Here is a 17,628-nt window from a genome sequence, read left to right as displayed (position 1 = left end):
GCTGCCGCCGCCGCCGCCGCCAAACCACAAACCCGCAGCCACGGCAGGTTAGCGGATGCATTAAGGCCTCACTCTGGCTGCCCTGGCCAGCCCCTGCCACACCAGGGCCACGAGGGAGGCCCGGCACCCCCTCGACCATGCACCCCGCCCCCCGCCGCCCCTCGAGCCCTGAGAGGGGATCTGCTCCCAGCAGAGGCGGGCGAGGGGAGGGGTCGCCTGCCCAGGGGTTTGATGGGAACGAGGGAAGGGAGCTGACCCTGGCTGACCACAGCTGCGGGCCCCAACATCACGGCCGCCTTCCTATCAGCCACCAAGGCCTCCTCCCAACCGCCCTGCAGGCAGCCAGCGTGAAGAGATACAAACAGAGGTCACCCAGCTGGTCTGTGAGGGAGCAGGGATTCGAACCCCAAACCACAGACTATAAAGCTCCTCACCACAGCCCTGGCTTCCCCAAGGCCTGAGGGTTAAGCCCTGACATGTTCTAAAGGTTTTCGCGTGTTTCTACGTAATCACGTAAGCCTCACGATGGCCCCAGAGGCCACCACTGATGCACCCAATGCACAGACAGGACACTGAGGCACAGCCAAGGCCACGCAGCTCGCAGGTGGAGGAGCCGGGATCCGAGGCTGGGCGGGCTGGCCCCAGAGCCCGCGTCGTAAGGGCTCTGCTTGCAGCGTCCTTCCAGCCCGGCCCGCTGAGGCAGCCCCACCGCCCGGGGAGACTCCCAGGGCCCGCCCCGCAGAAGTCCCTCCCCGCCGAGATAAGAGTAGAGGCCCGACACGCGTGGGCGCTCCCTGCAGCCTTCCCGACCCCCCACGCCCACCAGCACCCCCGCCCCTCCCAGGGTTCGGGGAGCACCGAGTGCAGGGCAGGCAGGCGGTGCACTGTCCCCGCTGGGACTGCTGCCCTCACAGCGGGGTGACCCCGCTCCAGGGGCCTTCCTGCCCCCACACCCTGCAGGAGGGCACGCACCCCGCTCCCCCTGGGCCAGGACACTGAGGACACTCGGCTCACCCCCCCTCCAGCCCAGGAGACTCAGAACAGGAACCTACCCTCCCGCGGTTCTGGAGGCCCCAACTCCAAAACTGGTTTCCGTGGCCCCAAATCAAGGCGTCAGCGGCTGGTTCCGTCCCGAGGCACGGTCCTTGCTTCTTCCAGCTTCCAGCGACTCTCAAGACCCCCCGGCCTGTGGCCACATCACACCAGTCCCTGCCTCGGGGGTCACACGGCCTTCTCTTACCTATGGTCAGCTCCCTCCGCCTCCCCTTCTAAGGACACAAGTGACTGCAGACGATCAAGACTAATTTTCCCTGGGATGCCCCGGTGGCTCAGCGGTTTAGCGCCGCCTTCAGCCCAGTGCGTGACCCCGGGGTCCCGGGATCGAGTCCCGCGTCGGGCTCCCTGCATGGAGCCTGCTTCTCCCTCTGCCTGTGTCTCTGCCTCCCTCTCTCTGTGTCTCATGAATCAATCAATCTTTTAAAAAAAAAAAAAAAAGACTAATCTTCCCATCTCAAGATGTTAGACTTAGTCACGTCTGCAGAGACTTGTTCCATCCAAGGTAACTTGCCCAGGTTTGGGGGACTAGGACCTGGACATGTCTGGGAGACACCGTGACCTACGTCAACACCCCTCCTAGAAGACCTAGAGGTGCATCCCGCCCCCATGATCACAGCTCAGTGCCTCATTTTACCCCAAGCCTGATCCTGCCGGCTTCTCAGCTCAGGTAGTAGAGTCCGCAGCTACCCAGCCCCCACAACCTGAGGTCAGCACTTAGCGCCTCTCTTTCTCTCACCCCCACATGGACCCCCCCGCCCCCCACCAGCAAGTCTTGTTGGGTTTACCTTCAAAATCTATCCAGAATCTGAGCACCCCTCAGCACCCCGACGGCCGCCACCCCAGGGCAAGGCCGCAGCCCGCCCTCCTGGATTACGGCAACCGCCTCCCCCTCGGGTACCTGCCTCCCACAGTAGCCGGAGGGACCCTGAAAACCCACAGACGTCACTCTGTCCAAACCCTGCAGGGACTCCGGTGTCCCTGAGAACGAAAGCAAAGTCCTTACAGAGGTCTGCAAGCTCTGATCCCGCCTGCTCTCCCATAAGGATTCCCAGCCCTCTCTCCCCTTCCCCTTCCCTTTCCCCTTCCCGCTATGGCCACAGCCTCCCCCCTGCTCTGCACACAGGCCAGCACGCTCCCACCCGGGGCCTTGCTCCCTCCGCCTCAAACGCTCTCTCCAGGTATCCTCAAGGCTCCCTTACCTCCATCAGGTCGTCACCTAAAAGTCACCTTCTCGGTGGGGCACCCCCACCCCTCACAGTTCCCTTCCCCTCTTCACTGTTTTCCTATTTGACATCATCACCAACGTGATACGTGTGCCGCTGATGCATCTCATTGAACGTAAGCTCCCTGGTGACCAGCCTCCCAGGGCCAGTCCCCCGCGGCTAGTAGGCACACAACACATATCCACCCGTTCATTCACCCCACAGATAACGAAGAAGCCGGGCACTGAGGACGTACTGGGTCCCTCGGAGGACCAGGCACAGCCCCTGACAGGTCCAGGGTGTTAAGCACAGGGGCAGGGAAACCCAGAGCGTCATGGGAGCTCAGAGCAGAGCGGGATCAACTCAGTCTGCGGGGAGGGGAGGTGTTGGGGAGGGCCGTGCTTGGGGGGGCTTTGCAGGATGAGTAGGAGTTTCCCGAGTGGATGAGGAGATAGTTTATGCCTGGCAAGAGGAACAGCAGGTACAGAAACAGAGAACTAAGTAATAAGACCTGTTTGGGGACAAGGGAGAGGACAGGAAAGGAGGCTCCGCGGGGGGTGGAGCAAGGGCCAGGGTCAAAGGGTCTGGGAGAGCAGGGCCAGCGGGGCTGAGCAGGGGTGGGCCACTGAAGCAAGGCTGTGGCAGGTGAGGACGTCGGGAGGCCCCCCTACCTCCCACAACCAATCCCAAGGGGACAGGAGAGCAGAGACAGCCTTGGGGACCGCTCTGGGGCCCCCGAAGTTCATACGCTAAACCCTTAACCCCCAACATGACTGTGTCTGGAGAAAGGAGATAATCAAAGATAGAGGAGGCCGTGGGAGCAAGTCCCCGTCTGAGAAGATCAGCATCGTACAAAGACAGGACGGCAGAAACACGTCTTCGTCTCCGTCCTTCTCCGTCCCGCGGGCACACAGAAGCAGCCCCCGCCAGCCAGAAAGAGGGCTCCTCGGAAGCCGACCGCCGGCACCCTGTGCACCCCCGTGTCCGACCTCCAGCCTCCGGAGCCGCGAGACCCCAAGGGCCGATGCGACGCCTCCCGGGCCGTGGTATTTCGCTACAGCGGCCAGGCAGGCTAAGACACGGTGAAGTCAAGGGGAGCTTCCTGGAGGAGGCAGTCAGGGGATGTGCTATGGCTGAGACAGGCCAGACCCCGGCCAGCTGGAACCGCGGCCACACACGGGCCTCAGCCACGGCTTAGCCTCCCCCGGCCACACAGGGGCGGCTGCAGGACGGATGGAACCTTGCATCTTCCACGAAGCATCGCCAGACTCTCAGAGACGGGGGTGGGAGGTTGGAATTTTTTTTTTTTTAAGATTTTATTTATTTATTCATGAGAGACACAAAGAGAGAGGCAGAAACACAGGCAGAGGGAGAAGCAGGCTCCCTGCGGGGACTCGGGGGAGGTGGGACTCAATCCCAGGACCCTGGGGTCACCCCCTGAGCCGAAGGCAGACGCTCCGCCGCTGAGCCCCCCTGGGCGTCCCTGGAGGTTGGAATTTCATGGCTCCTGAGCACAGGCTCCCAGCTTCCCTTCCCGCCACCAAGAACGGGAACTCAGCGTCGTCGTCGTCGTCGTGAGCGGCCCAAGCAGCCAGAAGGCAGCGTGCAGGGGTGCCCCCCACCCCCGGTTCCCACCCTGCCTGCACGTGGACGCCTGGGCCGAGCTCTGAAGGACAGAGATGATTCGGATACACAGACAGAGAAGGGCTATAAATACATATACATTTTTATAAGACATTTAATTAAAGTGGATTAAAATTAATTTGCTTTAAGAAAATTAGAAGTGCCCTGGAGGATTTCAGAAGCGGGGCCAGAGTCCCCGAATCCAAAGGCTCCAAAGAAATGCCTGGCAAGAGGGCAAGGGGGGCACCCGCTCCCTGAATGTGGGTGGCATCGTCAGGACGAGGTGGCTCGCGTTCACACGGCACCCTGTGCACCACAGGGTGTGTCCACGGGGATGGCGGGCGTGCTCACACCCGCTCTCCGGGGGGACTCTGAAGCCCAGAAAGGGCAGCGGCATGCACAAAGTCACTCAGCAAGCCCCACGGGGCTTGGCGGGCCGCTCGGGGACCCCTGGGCATTTCACTCCAGCTCAGCACACCCCAAGTCCTGGAGCCCGCGCCCCAGGCCCCCCGACGGGGACGGAAAGGCGAGGAAAGCAGAGGGGGGTGGGGACGGGAGGCAGAAAAGGAAAGGACCCGGAATCAACACGCATTCCAGAATTTTAAGCAGTTTTTGGAGGAAAATGAGGCGCAGGTTCAGCTGTAGCAATTTGCTCCAGGGGAAAATTATGTTCCCGTGCTCTATTATACAGAACAGAAGGAACATTTGGTGGGTTGAATACTTGTTAATTTATTTCTCTGTTTGTTAATGGGCCTGACACACCGCGCATGCTCGCGGGCGCGCACGTGCGTGTCCCCCCCACACACACACACACACGCACACGCACACGCGGGGCATCAGCGGGAGACGGTGCGGGCTCCCCGGGTCCGTCCCCCCGGGCCGAGCTGAGCGTCTCCTCCCAGCGGGTCGGCACCGAGCCTGCGGCCTGGACGGGGCGAGCAGGGCCGGGGAAGATTCGCCAGGCACGGAGGGGGGTGCTCCGGAGTGTGCACCCCTGGCGGCCCGGCACTGGTTCCCCACTCGGGATGGGGTGCCCCCACCCGTGCTGCGGCTCCGGCCAGGCCCTCGGCCCCGTCTCCCCACCCAGCCCCGTCTCACCGCCCGGCAGCCACCCCGGCCTGACCCCGGCTCTCCTGCGCCACGGCCACGGCCCCGCGGTCCCTGCCACCGGCGCTACTTCGCTGTCCCACGTGGCCGCGGGCCAAGAGCACGAATGGCTCCCGGCGGGCTCCTGCTTAGCTCTGTCCAGGCCTCCCCAGGCCCCGACACCCCCCGGAGGTGCCTCTGACACCCTCCGACACCCCAGGCCGTCCGGCCCTCCCCCCTGCACCCCCCCCCCCCCGCCCCCTGTCCACCTGTTCCCCGCCCAGAATGCTGTTCTCAGACTTGAGGTCTCGCCTTCAGTGTCACCTCTTCTTCGAAAGACCCGCCTGGACGCCTCCTGCTCCAAAGCCCCCCAGCCCCCCAGCCACTCCCTAGCTCAGGCCCTGCCCCCCCCCAGTTTCATCGCAGTCTGAGCTCCTCCGACGTATCTGTGGCCCCCGCTCACCGTCACTCCCACGAGAGCAGAGCCCCCCCCGCCCCGAGGGCAGAGGCGGCGCGTGTGCCGGTCCAGGACTTGGGGCAGCACCCCGCGCTCGGGAGGTGTCCCCTTAATGTGCAGGAGCGGGACAGTGAGGACCGAATGGGCAGGTGGGCTCTGAGGCAGCGGCTGGTGAGGGGGGCCGGGGCACCCCCTGCCCAGTGCCTCCCGCCCCCGCCTCGAGCTGCGAGGGAGCAGGTGCACACGAGCCCTGCAGAACCGCACCCAAGACCCCAGGCCCTTCCTCTAAACAACTTCAGGAGCCAGTTCCAGGGACCCCAAGGCCCAGAGGTGGGCCCCACGGCCTGCACCACTCACCTGGCCTGTTCCTGCGGCCGCCTGACAGGGTGGTGCAGGGCGGCTTCCTAGGGCCACCGCGGGGCAGGGCGGGGGGCGGGGGGTGAGCCTGTGCTCTCGGAAATGGGGGACGGGGGTGAGGAAGCCGGGGAAGACCTAAGACTCCGGCGCGGCCTGGGTGCCTGGGTGCTCCTGTCCCTGCGCGGGCCGCACCACAGCCCGGGGTGGGAAGTGCAACCCAGGTCTCCGTGGCCTGCACCTCAGAGGGGATGTTCCAGAGCGTGGACTGGCTTCGATCCCACCCCGCCCCCCCCCCCCCGCCAGGTTGGGCACAAAGGGAGGAGGCTGGGAGAGCTGGCTGGGGAGAACAGCGCTGCCCACCACCCGGTGCCCAAGGCCAGGCCTCTGGGGAGGAAGCACTTGCCCGAGCTCTGACAGGTAAACTGAGGCAAGTCTGTGAAGAGACTATTTAGCCCCTCGCATCCGCTCAAAGGCCCTGGGGTAGGCGCTCGAAGGCCTCACCAGCTGCCCACTCCCCCCGCCTCAACTGGCTCCTGGGGCCGTGGGGCTGGGAGGTCGTCCCTGCAGGTGCACAGGCCTGGGGGTAAGGCCGCCCTAGCAGGACCGCTCAGGACCAGCTTAGGAGCGGCCAAGGTGCCTTCCGCTTACAGCTGGCGCACATCAAGAATTATTTCTCTTGCGAGCAAACAATTTGTTACAATCTCCACCGCGAGCTCTTCCCGGCTGGGCGCCCTCCCATACATCCTGGATTAATCCCCAAGTCACTCCATTCATTTAGGACATGCCTGAGTGCGCCTCCTCTTTTATTAGGGAAATTTTTTATTGTTTTGAAGCACTCATAGGCTTTAATTCGAGGCTGAGATTTTAAAGCCTCCCTCGGTGACGGTGACGGTGACGGTGACGGTGACGAGGAGGCCAGAGCAGGCCTGCGGCTGGAAGGCTCCCTGTGGGGCCCAGCGGAGGCCACCGGCTCCATGGAGGACGCGCGTCTCCTGTCCAGGGAGCCGGGGCTGCAGACCCCAGAGCTGGTGACACCTGGACACACCCTCAACTCTGAGCCTCCCCGAGAGACAACTCCCCACCCCCCTCCCACACCAGGGCTCCAGGACTGGGGCCTCTCTGGGCCTTGACCTAGATGCCCTCCTGTGCCTCTCAGAAGCTCACAACCTGCCCTGTGCTGCTGCGTGCTCTTCGCTCACACCACCCCCCCCCCACCAGGTGTGTCTCTATAGTCCTGCCTGCCCCACCTGCTTCCCGAATCCTCCTGAACGTTAAGGTCTGGCCTCCTCCAGGAAGCCCTCCCTGACTTCCCCAGCTCTTGTCTCCCTTTCCTCGGGCGCTCTAACTTTGCTACCTAAAAGCAGGGACTGTGTCACCTACTCACTCTGCGGCCACCAAGTCCAGGCGAAGCCCACCGGGTACTCCCGGAAGAATGGGCTCATCGAGTGATCCCCGGGGAAGGGCACAGAGGATCCCCACTGATGGAGGACACACCCCGTGAGAAGGGCATCGTTCCGCCTGTTACGTGAAAGCGAAGAGAAGTGAACCAGCCCCACCAAAAGGTGTCCACACAAAGCCCACAGATCCACATTCCACACCGGTGGCCCGCCGGTCCTCTGTGCCCCTCGCCACCTCGGCTGCACCGTCGTCTGTGCCACCCAGGGGGAACCTGAGGTCCAGAGAGGCATGTCACCTGCTCGGGGACACACAGGCAGTACGTGGCGGGGCTAGAACTGAGCCAGCTGCCGGCTGGTCCGAGGGCAGGACCGGGACAGCCCCCGTGAGGTCTGCAGCATCCACCCCAGTCTCCCCGGGGACCCGCCCCGTCCCCCCCCAGAGCATCACTCTCTCCCAATTACTACCCAGACCCAGGGCTCCGGGGACCCCCTATGGGGCCAGCTGCCCCTTCCCGGGGGCCTGGCTCTCACAGTCCTGGGTATGTGCAGACAGCCTCGCCGCAGCGGCTCTCAGAAAGTAGGACACGCGGGGGAGGGGGACGGCAGGTGTGGGCTGAAAACAGTCCGGCCGCCCTCCGCGCCGCCCGGACGGCAGAGCCGTGGAGGCAGGTCTCCTCAAATGACCTTGGAGACTCCTGGGGCAGACCCTCTGGGCTGGGGGGAGGCCCGGCCAGCCTGCCGAGGGGAGGCCTCGCCCAATGTCGCCCGCAGCTCCTTTCTGCTCAGTGTCCTGGAAGGTTGGCCCCCGGACACCCGGGAAGGCCAGCCCCGTTGAGCGAGGACGCCTCTGTGTGTCGAGGGGCCACCTCACTTTGCTGAGCCTCCGCTCCCTCATCTGCAACGGGGTTCGGGCGACGGCTGCTCGGAGCGAACATCCGAGGCGCTCAGGTAAGCCAGGCGGCCTGAGGCTGGCAGGATCTGAGGATGCTCCCCTCCTGGGACTCCCACCACACACTCAGCCCCGCCCAGGACGCCAGCAGGGCAGGTTGGGTGGGGTGCCAGGCTGAAAGGCCAGGGGACACGCCCACCCAGCAGCACACAGCCAGGATGTCACCCGGAAAGCCCGGATCGGGGCAGCAGCCTTGGCACAGGCCCCAGGGAACCCGTGGTCCCAGAAGCCAGGAGGACTCTACCCCCATGTGGTGGCCCCTGCGCACAAGGTTGGGGCCACATGGACCATTCCGGACCCGAGCCTCCTCCCAGCTCCACCTGGCTGGGGAGCAAGGCACGGGATCGGGGGAGGAAGCCGAAGGGGTCCCAGTGGAGGGCACTGGGGCTTGGGGTTGAGGGGCTTCAAGAAGAGACAGGTGCCCGGTCTCTGCCTCCCCACGCCAACCCCCACCCCACTGCAGAGCAGAAAGAGCTACAGCCTCACCCCATGCACCGCCCCCCCGCCCCCAGGGCCACTGCTCCCAGCATCTTCCGCATCTTTGGCATCTTCGGCATCCAGACCCTCTCCTGGCTGAGCTCAGGCTCCACCCGCCTCTCCAAACCCAGCTCAAGCCCTTCTCTTACTCAGAAGAGCCTCTTGATTGAAAAGGCCTCCAAGGCATCTCGCAAATAAGAATCCTTTAATTGGGAAGTTGTTCACTTCTCAAAGAGGAATTTTAATTTGGCTTCCCCACCATCTTCTCTCCCCGAAACCTGTGGACCGAACACAAAGGCTAACGAAAGTACCAAGAACCCCGGTGCCCCTTCCAGGACTGCAGGGCACGCCAGGGGCCACCCCCTCCACCCGCTCAGACCCCCAGACCCTCAGAATGACTGTCAGAAGGCCCGGAAGCTCTCCCTTGGGGCCCACCTGCCCCACATCCCTCTCACCACCCCGTACTCCGAGCACAGGGTGGCAGACAGCTAAAGGGTCAGCAGGATGACGGGGCCCGCTGGGGGCAACGTCTGCTGAGTGCCCAGAGCCCAGCACTCTCCGCAGAGCCCCTCAGACCCCCGCTACCACCCTTCATCACACTGTCCCTGTAGCTGATGACTCAGAAGGACGTTTACCGAGTATTTACTACGTGCCAGACCCTCACGTGCACCCGGCTGCTGCTTCCACACAAGGCGGATGCTATTCTTATTCCCAATTTGCCGACGAAAAGACTAAGGCCCAGAAAGCTTAAGTAAACAGCCTGAACTCACATCTTTTGCAGGAGGCAGAGCTTGGACCCGGTCGAAGGCCCTCGACCTTTGCCCGCCTGCCCCACCCATGGCCTGGGAGCTCCTCGAGGGCCAGGAGGGTGACCACCTCGTCTCTGTGTCCCTGTGACAGCACCGGGCCTAGCGAGGAGCTGCACTTAATTAAAAGCCTACAGAGTCAACGAATGAAAATGAACAAAAGCAAAGCACCTCCCTATCCATCCTCTCCTTCAAGCCTCACCAGAGGCTGGTGACAAAGCCGGACAGGTAAGATGGGTCCCCTTTCAGTCAGGTAGACTGAGGCCCAGCGAGGAAAGCAACTGGCCCAGGTCACCCAGCCAGGGGGTGCAGAGGCCGGGGACTTCCTCCCAGCCCCGACCATGTATACCTGCCTTCCAGCCGGAGTGCACAGGGACAGACTTGCCGGAGGCACACACAGGAGCCAAGTGTCTGGGTCCCCATCCTGAGCTGAATTAAACCTCAAGGAGCCCTGGTCCTGGTCCTGATGTGGGAAACTCCCCCTCTGTGTCCCTGGCAGCTTGGGGCAGCCTTGACCTCCCCTGGCACACCTCACCCCGTGGCCAGAGATGCTCACCATGGCCACGGCTGCCTGGCCCACTGCGGTCACGCCGTGGAAATCCCAGGCCACCTGCACACCCTTATGAGTTGAATCATGTGTCCCCCCCCCACCTGCCCCCATTTACACACTGAACTTCTAAACCCCAGTGTCTCAGGATGTGAGCCTATCTGGAAACTGAGTCATTGCAGATGTAATTAGTTAATTAGGGTGAGCCTACAGCAGAGTAGGGTGGACCCTTAATCTCAGATGGCTTTGCGCCCTTTAAAAAGAAAAGGAGATGCGGACAAGACCCAAGACCCACACAGAAGGAAGATGCTAGGGCGAGACACAGGACGGGTCCTTCCCGCACGGCCCTGCAGACACCATGCTTTCTGACTTCCAGCCTCCCAGACCCGGAGACGACACATTTCTGTGCAGGCCCCACCCGTGTGTGGGACTTTGTGCACCGGACCTAGCAACCTGCGGCACAGACCTACCTAGGCTCTCATGCTGACCCAGGCCCGCCGCAGCAGTGGGGCTCTGGACGGGCCCTGCCTTCCTACACCATGGCGGGTTCCCGTCCTCCCCAGGACACTGCTCTGTACACAGCGGGTGCCCGATAAGTGCCTGTTAGAACCGACAGGATGCCAGCTTCCACCTTCCACCCAGCCGTGATAAGGATGAGACCAGGAACGTGCCCTGAAATGCCCATGGTGACGGCTTGGTCCGCAGAGCGCCAGGCGTGGAGCCGCGAACACAGCAGGAGCTGCTCCCGGCAGGTGGAGGTGGCGGGAGGTGAGCCCTCCATCAAGCCACAGACATCGCCTGAGTCCCCACGGTTTGCCAAGTCCGCCCCACCCCCGGGGCCCTGGGAGTAGGAAAGGAGAGCTTCTTTTTTTTTTTTTTAATTAATTAATTAATTAAATTTTTTTTTTTTTTTGAGAACTTCTGAGTCCCAAACAGCTCCTGCCCTGTGTGGCGCCGAGACCCACCCACAGAGGCTTGGGGGAGGCAGGTTCACAAGGAGGGGCTATGTCCACAGCAGAGATGCCTCCAGGGCCCCGGGCTGGCCTGGACAGAGTGAGGTCCCCATCCCTGCAAGACTGCAAGGATCGGTCAGAGGCCATGCTCCCGGGGCACCTGCACGCCCCCCTGAGTCTGGCTTGGGCCGGCACATCCCAACCTGGCTGGCCCTCAGAAGTGACCGTGAGGCTTATTAACTATCCAGGTTCCCGGGTTCCCAGGTTCCCCCAGCGACTCTGTATCAGAAGGCCCTGATGGGCCCCCAGGGAGGTCCCTTTAATGACACCCCTGGGTGGTCCTGATGCAGAGCCAGGCTGGGGGCCCTGGCCCAGAGAGCTCCAGGTGTGCAGCAGGATTCCATTTGGGAAGAACTCTGGTAATGGAGCATGGGGCAGGGGCAGTCCTCAGGCAGGACTGAGGCAGGAGAGGATGAGCAGAGCAAAGATCAAGACAAGGGAAGGACGATGACAGCCAAATGACAGGGTAGTGCACGAGGTGAAGGCACCAACGGCCATTCAAAGGGGCCCAAGTGGGCAGGAGAGCTGGGGTGGCGTTCTGGAAGGCGGGGGACTTGGCTGGTGGTGACAGGCTTGGGTCCAGTGTGAGCACCCCAGTCCCTGCCCGCAGCGGCCAGAAGAGTGTCACAAACGAGGGTGCCAACCTTTAGGCCATTTGGGAGGAGTCGCTGGGAGGGGAGCTGGTGGCAGTTTCTCCAGGCGGGTCATTCTGGAGAGCTTGTCCGCAGGCCTGGAGTAAGGGGCACCCCTGGCAGGGGCTGGACCCACCCTAAGCCCTGAGGCCCCCGTTTGAGACCTGGTCCAGCCTCAGGAGCTTTCCGACACCCCCAGAGCACCACCGACTCCCTCCGTCACACGCCCAGCCCAGCCCAGCCCAGCCGCAGCCTTACGGGCCCACGTGTGCGGCCGCCCGGGTGCCCGCATCTCGAGCGAACCGCCTCGGAGCACGACTCTTCGTCACCCCTCAAACCCATCCTTGGCCCTCGTTGCTTAGCTCGGTCAAAGGCTGCCCCACCCGCCCTGCTCCCTGGCCCCGATCCCTCCCAGCCGCAGCCCATCCTCAGGCTGCCCCAACCAGCCACTCCGCCCCCCAGGCCTCCCCAGCCTCTCCCCTGCAAGCCAGTGAGCGGTAGCCTCAGCCAAGCTCTGGCCGTCCATACTAACTCGAGGCCCTATAAGCCCTATTTCCAGCCCTCCTCCCCACAGGCTGCTTGCAGCCCAGGGCTGGCCGCTCTCCCGGGCCTCTGCTCAGGGGTACCTCAGCAGACGCGCCTCTTCTGAGCACCCTGCAGAGGACGGCTGCCCCTCGCCCGCTCCCGGGTTCTGCTCTATTTTCCCCCATGACACTTATTACTCCCTTATGGAAAGTATTGGCTTATTACAGTTTTTTTTTTTTTTAATTTTGTCTACTCTGGAGTCCTGGGGATGGGCCCGGAGGTCAGAGAAGCCTCCTGAAAGCGACACCCCAGGCCCAGCCTCCCTCCCTGGCCCCCCAGGGTCAGGGGCCATCCCCCACTTCCCACTGAGGGTTAGTTAGGCTCGGGGGACCTGAGGGAGGCTCTCGGATTCCGGCATCATTAAACGTTCAGAAGGTGTGTGCGTCCTTCCTGCAGGACGGAGACCAGGCAGGGCTACCAGAGACAGAGGGGCTTGATTTCAATGCCCTGATCAGACCAGTGGGCGGGAAGTCCAGGGCCGCAGCATCTGGGCCCCTTGACCTTGCGCGTCCTGCCCGCGCCCCCCCGCTGCCGCCCCAATCACAGGGGCATGGAGGAGACGACGGGGGCATGGGCACGAGAGGCAGGAGGCAGCAAGCCAAACCCTGGCCTCCTCCGATGCTCAGAGCTCTGCTGGGTCCGGTGCCAGCCCCTCGGCACACGTCAGAGGCGCCCTCCCGGCCGCGGCCCTGCTCAAGTCCCCCGAACCCCCCCCCGCCTCTGCACCTTTGCTGAGCCCGGGCCCCCCCCCACCCCTCCACCTTTCTGCCCAACCCAACTTCACGTACATCATCCTGTCCCAGCAGGTGCTCTGTAATGACACACGACCGGAAACAATCAAAATACGTAGCGGAATAGTCACACCCGCGACGGCCGCGCACAGGCTGGAACATTATGCTGCCCTCAAAAATCACATTACAGACGAGCGTTTCATGATGGGAAAACGCTCCCGGTGCGGTATTAAGGACAAAAAAGCAAGATAGGACATAGTAAGTACAATCTGATCCAAATTATGTCATAAATACATATTTGGTAAAAGACTGACACGCAAAACACCCAAATGCTCGTGTTTTCTATAGAAAACACATGCTCTTGTTTTTTTTTTTTTTTTTAATAACCGGAAAAATAGAACATTTTAAAAGAATCCATTAGCCTTCAGGGCTCAGCCCCGGCAGGCCCTCTGCTAAGCCCCCCAGCTCTGCTGAGGCAGCAGCCTGCACCCCACTTTACCTCCCGCGTCCACCCCTGCCCGGTACGGTCCCCCCCCGGGCAGCGGACAGCGTGCTGTGCTGTGGCCCCTGACGAGCCTGCGGGTAGGGCCCAGCCTCCCGCCTCCCGCCTCCGCCGCCCTGCCCGCAGCCCTCCTACCGCCCTTGGCAGCCTTGCAGATAACCCTGGCCACATCCCCGCTCCCGGGCTCCCGGCAGTAATTACAGGTTAAGGCAGAGGGGCTAATTAGCTGCTCAACCCACCCAGAACTGACTGATTAGCAGGAATATTCTGATAGAGATAACCGGACTTCAAAGCAAGGCCCGGAGTCCAGAAGGGAACCCAGCCATCTGCTCCCCGCCACGCCCCACCAGCTTCCCGGGTGGCAGGACAGGGTAGGTCGAGCCTCGGCTGCACCAGAACCGCCACCTAATCCTTCAGGAGAAGGGGCTTGAGGCCCACTGCCCCGCGGAGCCTCCGGGGGGGCTTCCCCTGAAAATGGGACGACGCTCCGTCCAACATGCCCCAGCCTTCCCTGGGGCTCCTTCCAGTTAGCAAAGTCCCTCTGCGGCCTTCGCCTGGTCCCAGAAGCCTGTCAAGAACAGTGGGTTGGCTCAGATAAGGAGAAGTCACTCGTCCAAGGTCATGAGCCTGCCAGGAGACAAGTCAGGAGCACGCCAGGTCCCCCTCCTTGCCCATCCACCGCTTCTTCGGTACTCGCCCCGCGTGGGACACGGGAGAGGGCCCGTCCCCCCCGCATTCTGGGAGTCCTGCTCCGCATGCTACAGTCCAACAGGCCGCCCTTCCGCTCACACCCAGCCAAGGTCACCTGGCTGCCCGTCCTCGGCACACGGACACACCTGTGAGCCCCACCCCGCCCGACGGCGTCGGATCTGCGGGAGACTCGGCGGGAGCTCTGCTACGCTGCGCACGTTGGAGTCCGTGCCAACGTCTCCTGACAGCTTCTTGGCCCCTGACTGTCTCCGTCGACATGTCCCCTCTCCCCTTCAGTCATGCACACATCTGGCCACGACGTGACAGTAGCAAGGACAGAGCCCCCCAGCTCATCACCAGTGACCTCCCACACCGCACGGGAACCCGACAGCCGGCGCATGAACGTCCCCAGCCTCTGACCTGCTGTCAGAGCGTCGCCGTAGCAAGGGCCAGCGGAAGGCGGCACTGCCACATTGACCCTCCCAGCCCTCTCTTCACAAGGGGTGGGAGGGGGGCCACCCCCAGAAAGACTGGCTCTTCCGTGGCCTCCCTGCAGCCTCTCCCCCGGGGCCGCACCTGCCGCCAAGGCCCATGCTACCCCCACTCGGCCCTGCGACCCGCAGCGGCCTCTTACCTCCGGTCAGGCAGGCGTTTGGGGAACACAAGTGGGCTGGGGTCAGCCTGGATTTGACTCAGTCGCCCTCTCTGCCCTGCTGGCATGGGAGCCTCAGGGCCTGTGGGCACAGGAGGCTGTAGGAAAAAGAGGAGATGAGCCGTCAGCCAGAGCCAGGCCACGGGGGCAGATCGAGGGGCAGCGGGAGGCCAGGCGCACAGATGGGTCTGACTGCACCTGCCGGGCGGTCAGCAGCCCCCACACACATACACACACTCACATGCCACCAGCTGGGGCAGGTGGGACCTGGGAATGGGGGGTCTCTGGCCCCAAGTTGAAGGTCTGCCTCCTCACCCACTGGCTCTATGACCTTGGGATGATCAAGTCTCTGAGCCTCACTTCCCCTCCTCATAAAATGGGGATCCTGGTGCTCCTGCCTGGTCCAGGAGGAGATAAACAGAGAAGGCCACGCGGCCTGGCGCGCAGCAGCACCCAGCCAGCACCTGCCCGGAGGCAGGCCTGAGGCCCGCCCTAGAGACGGTGCGGCCAGAGCAGCAGGGGGCAGGGGCCCTCTCCTGGGGCCTGAGCTCTTGGTGCTGGTTCCCGGTTCCCAAGGACCCACCCACCCACCACCCCCTCCTCCCCACCTCTCCTGGTTCTTTTCTTCACCAAACGTTCTCCAAGGGCAACTTCCCATGAGTGGGGGGAGGGCACTAGCGGCTCCATCTCCTTGGCAAGGTCCTGCCAACAGGCCTGGGGCTGGAAGGCCAAGGAGGCAGGCCACGGAGCCGCTCTCCTGCATGCCAGCTGTGCGGCCCGGGCTGAGCTCCCTGCCCGGCACTGGTATCCCCCACCTCTCAGATGAGGCCCCGAATCCCTTTCTGAGCCGTTGTCAAGAGGCGCCCATCTCATCAGCGCTCTCCAAGTGTGGGACACCTGCCACCTGTGGGTGCAGGCTCAAGGGGAGCCTAGGCGGTGCGCGGACAAAGGCTTGTATTCTCATGGGTATGTGTTTATCCTCCAGTGTATTAAAACAACAACTAGGACTTCACAGATGTGTGGCTTGGAGAGTGCGGGAAACCCACCTTCAAATGCGACTCAACACAAAGACAGGGATTAGGAAAACGGGGGACAAGTGGCCTCCAGCACTGGCTCAAGCCCAAAGGTGGAGGGAAAGGCGGAGAGCCCGTGTCTCAGGGGGCCTGACTCCTAGCAGCCCCCCTCGCCCCTGGAGGGCCAGGATGGCTCCTCCCTTCCCTCCGGGTTCCCCACACGGCACCGTCCATCACAGGCCCACGTCCCCAGGAGGACTCGCGAGGCCTTCCGGATGGGACGCGCGGATGGATGGGGTGCAGAGGTGGTTGCCATCACGTGGGCAGGAGACAGCAAAGGCCTCCGGTCCTTCCCAAAATCAATATCCCACCCAGTCTAAGCTGTGAAGGGTGCCATTTCCCATCTACAAGGCAGGTTAAGACGGAGGCCTCCTTGGAGGCAAGAGTCGTCTTGCTTCAGGGCTGCCCACTTCTCTAAGAATGAGGCCGAGGAAGGGGCCCCGAGCAGGTTTCTGGGCCCACCTGGCTGTCCTGACCTGATAACTGAGCCATGCGGCAGGTGGCCTCTGCTGTAGGGGACCAGCCCCGAACGCTGCCCCTGCTGCCCGCAAGCCCCAGCGGTGCCCTCCAAAGGCCGCTGTTCCTAAAGGACAAGACAGGACACAGCGGTGCCAGCCTAGGACGGTGGGTAAGCGGAGCCTGGGCTCTCTCGGGCCAGGGTCCTCCAGGCCAGGCCCAGCCAGGCAGGGGTGCCCTCGGCGGCCGCCCAAGCTGGCACCAGGTGGACTGGCACAAGCCAGCCAGGCCCAGGCCAATCTGGACAGCCCTGCTCCTGGCGGGCCTCCAGACCACCTGGCTGCCAGCCCTGAGCCCGGTTCCACCTGAGCTTGGCATGGCAAGCCATCCCACGGTGCCGCCCGAAGCCCCCGGCTGCCGTGTTCCAAGATAATGAATGGGCCTCCCGCTCCCTTCTCCCCAAACCTCCCCGAAGCTCCCACTCTCCTCCGTGGCATCACAAGGAGTTGCTATGGAAATGGGACCACAGGCAGAGCATGACAATGATTTGGGGCAGGGAGACGCAGTGGGAGCCAAGCGCTCCCCCGGACCCAGGGCCTGCTTGCCTGCCGAGTTCCGCAAACGACAGAAATCCCGGCTGCAAGGCCCCCGGGCCAAGGGGGGGAAGGAGACCACCACAGAGGCGCGGGGCTCCCCCTGCCCTCCCAGCTCCTTGCGTGTTCAGTGGAGCCCGGGGGCCTGCGGGAACCGGAGGTCTGGGTGTTCAACAGAGCTGCTCCGTGCCCTGGGGCACGTAAGACCTCCACGGAAACCGCCACTCCGGGGTGCCACCAAAGGGGCAGCACCCGGCAGGTGCCGAGCAAACACTGTCATCAAAGACAACGGCACTGGGGAGGGGGGAGGGGGAGAGAGAGACACAGGGGTACAGGCCTGCGCCTGCTCCGGTCAGCTTGGTCACAGAGCCGCAGAGCTTGAGGGACCCACGCCCACTGGACAGATGGGGAGACTGAGGACCAGGGTCACCCAGCAAGTCAGCCAAAAGGTCAAGCCCAGAACCCACACCTCTTCTTCCCCAGACCTGAATCCTCTATCCAACATCCATCTGTTCATTCATTCATTCATTCATTCATTCATTCATTCTAGTCTTGGTAAGGGCCTATTCTGTGCTTGGTGATTGGGATAAAGAGACGTAAAGGACACTGCTCCCACCTACCACCAGGAGCTCAGAGAGGAGTCGGGGCATCATGGGCAGAAAGAAGGTGATGGGAGAACCAGGCTTCAAAGCGTCTCCCTGGCTTGTCTCCCAGCGGCTCCCTCAGCCCAGCCCCGCCGGACAG

At 63.0% G+C, this 17,628-nt stretch overlaps 1 protein-coding gene across 1 annotated transcript in view; it reads right to left on the bottom strand.

Moving 5' to 3' along the window:
* LOC102157252 overlaps positions 1-16,788 on the bottom strand; it is a 43,608-nt gene extending 26,820 nt beyond the window's left edge. The window contains exons 1-2 of the mRNA XM_038579894.1: positions 16,312-16,788; positions 14,745-14,860 (exon numbers count right to left, since the gene is read on the bottom strand). Of these exons, the coding sequence (XP_038435822.1) occupies positions 14,745-14,860; positions 16,312-16,788 (593 nt within the window). The remainder of the gene's footprint in view (positions 1-14,744; positions 14,861-16,311) is intronic.
* Positions 16,789-17,628: the final 840 nt, after the last annotated feature.

The sequence above is a fragment of the Canis lupus genome, chromosome 30 (assembly GCF_011100685.1).
Source record: "Canis lupus familiaris isolate Mischka breed German Shepherd chromosome 30, alternate assembly UU_Cfam_GSD_1.0, whole genome shotgun sequence".
NCBI classification, from domain to species: Eukaryota; Metazoa; Chordata; class Mammalia; order Carnivora; family Canidae; genus Canis; species Canis lupus.
Note: the sequence above shows the minus strand (reverse complement) of the source record. Positions and strands in the feature narration are given on the sequence as shown.